The sequence below is a fragment of the Aptenodytes forsteri genome, unplaced genomic scaffold (genome assembly GCF_000699145.1).
Source record: "Aptenodytes forsteri isolate BGI_AS27 unplaced genomic scaffold, ASM69914v1 Scaffold255, whole genome shotgun sequence".
NCBI lineage: Eukaryota > Metazoa > Chordata > Aves > Sphenisciformes > Spheniscidae > Aptenodytes > Aptenodytes forsteri.
The window spans coordinates 5,537,939-5,543,505 of NW_008794888.1; the positions used below are offsets into that span (position 1 = coordinate 5,537,939).

The 5,567-nt window shown below is 42.0% G+C and overlaps 1 protein-coding gene across 1 annotated transcript in view; it reads right to left on the reverse strand.

The window, feature by feature from the left end:
* SMARCAL1 (SWI/SNF related, matrix associated, actin dependent regulator of chromatin, subfamily a like 1) overlaps window positions 1-5,567 on the reverse strand; it is a 43,131-nt gene that overhangs the window by 3,150 nt on the left and 34,414 nt on the right. The window contains exons 11-14 of the mRNA XM_009274966.2: window positions 4,625-4,843; window positions 3,745-3,815; window positions 1,441-1,543; window positions 1-56 (exon numbers count right to left, since the gene is read on the reverse strand). Of these exons, the coding sequence (XP_009273241.1) occupies window positions 1-56; window positions 1,441-1,543; window positions 3,745-3,815; window positions 4,625-4,843 (449 nt within the window). The remainder of the gene's footprint in view (window positions 57-1,440; window positions 1,544-3,744; window positions 3,816-4,624; window positions 4,844-5,567) is intronic.

Genomic DNA, 5,567 nt, shown 5'->3' on the forward strand with positions numbered 1-5,567 from the left:
AGAAACTGCCGCTCAGCTGAAGGTGTGGAGCCGTCAATGCGAATGTAGAATGTATTCTGTGAAAAGGCAGAAGAAGATACTTTTTAGAGGCCTTGTGTCCCCTTTCCCATTTCCTCCTTCCATGTTTTAGTGGATTCTGTTTCCCTTCCCCATGGCAGAACCAGGAAAGTAAAAAGGCAACAGTTGTATTTTTAAGACCTCTCCTCATCTTTAAGGCAGAGGCACTGTAGCTCAGCATATAATGTACCTCCCCCCCCCCGTTCACAATGCATGACTTGCTCTTATGTCTACGTCAATGCGAATGTATTCAACATGCTGTGAAAAGGCAGAAGAAGATACTTTTTAGAGGCCTTGTGTCCCCTTTCCCATTTCCTCCTTCCATGTTTTAGTGGATTCTGTTTCCCTTCCCCATGGCAGAACCAGGAAAGTAAAAAGGCAACAGTTGTATTTTTAAGACCTCTCCTCATCTTTAAGGCAGAGGCACTGTAGCTCAGCATATAATGTACCTCCCCCCCCCCGTTCACAATGCATGACTTGCTCTTATGTCTACTGCTCTCCCACCAGTCCTGAAGAACAGGAAGGACAGCAACAAGCTGGCAACTCAGGTACAGTGGAAAGGCAACTGGCTTAATACGAAGCTGAACACTGTCTGTGTGGTGTTACAGCTGTTACAACCTCACCAACCTCCCTAAGTCTTCCCCTGTTTGCGATGGGAGAAGATGGGATCCTACACATCTCAGTTGCTCTGTGGTAGGCTCAGGAGAGGCATGACAAACTTAGGTGATGCAGGGCCATAGCTCTTCAGCGTCTAACCTCCTTGCTCTGCTGGAGCATGCTGCTACAGAGGCAGCAAAGTCATCGCTGCCACTGTGGTTTATAGTTTGGAATATTAACTTCAACCATCCTTCACACTGCCCCAGCATGACCCAGAACTCTTTAGGGGCATCCATGGAAGTCTCTCATGAATAATTAGCCAAAACACTTTTGAAGTCAGAGAGATGACTGGCACGTCTACCAAGTCTCCCTACAGTATCCCAGTTCAAAAATGTAAGAGCATCACAGAGATAAAGGAAGGCAGCCACAGCTGGACTTGGGTTGTTACATTCTCCCTCTCTGAGGAAAGCCTGGAGGACAAAGCAGAGATGGCCACACAGGGTAACACCCCTCCAAGAATCCACAAGCTCCAGGGCAGACAATGGAGATTAAAGAACATTATATACAACAAAAGCCATTCAGCTAATACGAAGTGCATCCTGTGAGGCATTCACCCTGACAGCTCAGCTCCCTTGGTGAAGGGCACATTCAGAAGCACAGCAAGTAGAAATTATCTCTGCCACTAACCTTCATAAACTATCTGACCGGCCATAACTCTGGGGAGCTCTTAAACAGCTTTGCAGCTGAAATAGTGATAAAGTTAAGACAACTCAGTCAAATACTTACTTTCTTCTCCAGCTCTGCAACTATTGCATCCAGGACTATCTTGTGATGAGCAAACACCAGGAATTTATCATTCCCACTTTCCAGTAACTCCAGGATGTATTCTCTACGTGAAAGAGGAAAAAAAAAAACAAAACTCTATAAATTATGTGCTGAGAGAATACAGGCTTTGCTCACAACAAATTTTAAAGATACTGCTCATCTATACACAGAAACTAGGAAATAGGCTAGCTTAAAAAAGTTGCAGTAAAATGCAACTAGCCAGTCAAGCCTCCTACAGATTAAAAAAGACATTGCAGGAAAATCCATTCATTTTTCTCCACCACAGCTGGACAGCTGCCTACATTTATACTTGTGTATCAATCGATTTATTATATCCTACTTGAAACACGACATCCTAGCCCAATCAACTGGAGGTCATCTATACTTATTTGACAATCTCATTCACCCTTCTGTATTTCTAACTTTTGCACAATCACAATACACTAAGCTAATCTGTATACAATTATCCTTTCTATGTATACTTAGGACTGTTTTTATTTTAGAAGAAAAGGTCTCTCAACACATGCATCAGAGTATCCTAAAAGTAGTTTTGCTTGCAAGGGTTCACACTGACAATTTACTACAGCTTAACAATGTAAATATATCAGATATTTCTAGGAATTATCCATATGCATATAGGCTAATGACCAATGAAAGTTAACAAGACTCCTTTTAAACACAGTTAAACAGTGTTAACTAAATGAAAACATCTGGCTTTTGCCATGGACTAATAGCTGAGCTACAGAACCCGTTTCTACGTAGTAACTTGTGCTACAATCAGGTCAACTGGAGCCTGAAAAACACCTAAAAGCCTAAAATTTGTAGCTAAGTATAGCAACAGCTATCAGAACAGATGATACAAATGTCATCTGTTCTCCGGAATAACAAAGTTGTTGCGAAGATCAGGAATACCAAGTTCTTTGCTAAATACAACACAGCTTAGGTCAGCAGCAACTGTCAGAAAACACCAAGCAGGACTTTCAGCGCTATATTAAGATGTATCAGTGCTTGGCAGACAGCTTCCAGGGTTCTGTGATGTTCAGATCCCAATTATGCGACAATAACATTTAACAAAGAAATCTGGGAGAGAAGTGGGATTGCTGGATTTTAAAGCAAAACAAATATCAAAGTGAACATTCAGTGTAGCAAGCTGATGCATATTGCATTTAACAAATGGCTAGTCATTTCAATGGAAGCAGTGGAAGACACTGTCATCAAGGGTAAGACGGGGGAGGTGCTCATGATCATAGGACAGTACCATTAGCTAGATGGTAATGTACATTAGCAGCTTATAAAAAGTGGTATTTTAAATGCTACTAAACCCCAGGAAAAAAATGGACTAGTTCCTACCAGAGAGTTAAGTAAACAGCACTTCATGGTTTTATATTCAGTTCACACTTGCAAATGAATATAAAAAGAAGAAAGTCTTCTAACTGTTCGCTAACATAAAAGGAAGAAACTCTTCTACAGAAATGAGCACTGGGACTCTGAAGTGCACGTCTGTGCCGAACAGGCAGATTCTGCAGCAAGGTCTGAGACTGAAATCACACAGTGCACACCAGCTGGTCCTTACATTCAGAGGCCTGTGGAAAAGTAAACTGTTTTCATGTTATTAGCATACTACTTATTAAAAAGTCATGCTATATGACCTAAAGCAACTCCTTTGCAGTCCCAGCAAAAGGCTAAGGATGAAAGGGCACGGAAAGTCACAGAAGGAAATTATTCCTAGGGAAGATAGAGTTAAAAGCACACCTATGATAGAAAACTTTTGCTACTGAGGTCCCATGTGAGTTCTGTGGAAGAGCCAAGAACTTCAGTAGGGGCTGTGACATCCTTAGAGCATGCTACAACTAAAGCTCAGTCCATCTCAAACTTTTTGGCTCAGGGTTCCTGCTGCAGCAGGACTGCAGCGTTTGTTTTCTAAAATTCTGTGGATACTTTTAGTTTCATTACTCCCCCTCTCCTTAAACTGAAATGCAGTCCAGACCAGGGAACTTGATCCAAGTCCCAAACACCAAGTAATTTTAGATGGTTCAAATGACAGTTTAGATCCATATCTGGAATGAAATCAGAAGACTTACTCAGCCTAGGAACTCCGAGAGAAGAAAATGTTTAGCGCGTTGTAATTAAAATAATTTTTTTCTAAGCTGGCTTGAGGCTATGCTTCATGTCCCTGCACTGTTATCTCTAAGGCACCATTTTCCTGTTCTCAGCGGAAAAAACACATTTTACTAGGCAAGAATGAAGCAATGACATGCAGCTTACATGACTGAGCGGATTTTAGCTTCTGCCGTTCTGTTGTAGAAGAGGAGAAGAGCTTCCTTCTCCTGTTGTTTCTGCAGAGAGAAAGATAAATAAATTTAAGTCTCAGAAATGCCTTTTTTCCTTCTTGCTTACAGATCTGGGATGTCTGAGGCTGCCAATGAACACTTTGCTAGGAAAAAATCAGCCTAAAAATGCACAATAAAAAGGGACTGGAGGGGGAAGTCTCCTACTCGCCACTGGGCATGGCAAATACTTACACACTCCTATTTCTGACACCTCCCTTCCTACCTCCTACTCAACTCCTACAAGTTGGTTGACAAGCATATCACAAACGTAGCTTTAGTTGAGAAAGCATTTCCCAACTAAAATGGCAAGGAAAAATTCCTAAGTTCTTACAGAACTGTATTAGCAACCTAGGAACCTAGAACATGCATTTGCTATCCATACAAGAAAAACAAACAAAAAAAGCAAAAATACACTCTTCACATTTTTGGCTACTGCTGTGTTCACAACACAGCTTCAACAAGGCTGTGTTTAGAGGGTGAATGGGATTACAAGGCAAGACAGAAGAGTAAGTACAGACGCAGGAGGTACGAAAGACAATTAGAAAGGACCGAGAGAGGAAAAAAGAGAGAAGAAATGGTATTTCACACAAAGGGACAAAGTAGACTACATAAATCAAAAGGAAAAAAAGCTAAGCTATTTTGATTGTGTTGTACATTCATTTAAAACTCTGCTTTCAACAACCTTCCACTGCACCTTCACATGAGGTGTGGCTCTGACCTTCCTTGGAACTCAGGGTACTGTTTTACCACTGATGTTTTTAAATATAGGTACCTGAAATATCAATGGCTCATCATGAAAATAGTTTCTGACTTACACTTTCATATCCTTTAGCCATCTTCTTTGCTTCAGCTGCCAAGACAGCTTTGGTCTTTGCACTAATGCCTTCAGGAGCCACCACAACCATTTTGCGTTGCTTTGCTGGAAGCTGGGAAAGCACATCTGATTTCAGACGTCGGATCATGATGGACTCTTCCAGCAAAACTTTCAGTTCAGTTAAGTTGGATGATCGAGAGTAGTCCCAACCCCATGGCATCTGGAAAAGATCAAAGCAGTTATCAGTGTCAAACTTACAAGAGACTGACTCTTCTGGTCTGCAGGTGATCCAAGAGTAGAATAAACTTCCAGGGAAAATGGACAAGGCAAGAACTTAATGGTCAGTAAGAAGAGAGATTTGACAAAAATGGCAATAAGATAGAAGTGTACAAACTAATCCACCCAGTATGAGAAGGTTACTTATAAACTCCCCTTTTTCCTATCTACAAGTGCTCCGGGAGGTGCAGGGAAGAGGACTACACAGAACGGTAGGGACCCCTGCCACAGCACTGCGCCCTAGTATTCATCCTCACACAGCAAGGTATTTCTGCTCTCCACCTGCATCTTTGGGCAGGCCGACAGCACTCACTGCAGTTCTGTGCACACACATTTACCTCAGCTTTAAGCAGACACACACACAAATCTTCTCTAACAGCATGAGGACAAACATGCTTAACCCAAATGCCTTCACAGAGACGTTACACTTGTCTGACATGCCTTCCTGGTTTCGGCTGGGATAAAGTTAATTTTCTTCCTAGTAGCTGGTACAGTGCTGTGTTTTCAATTTAGCATGAGAATAATGTGATAAAACACTGATGTTTTAGTTGTTGCTAAGCAGTGTTTATACTAAGTCAAGGACTTTTCAGCTTCCCCTACTCTGCCAGCGAGGAGGTGCACAAGAAGCTGGGAGGGGGCACAGCCAGGACAGCTGACCCAAACTGCCC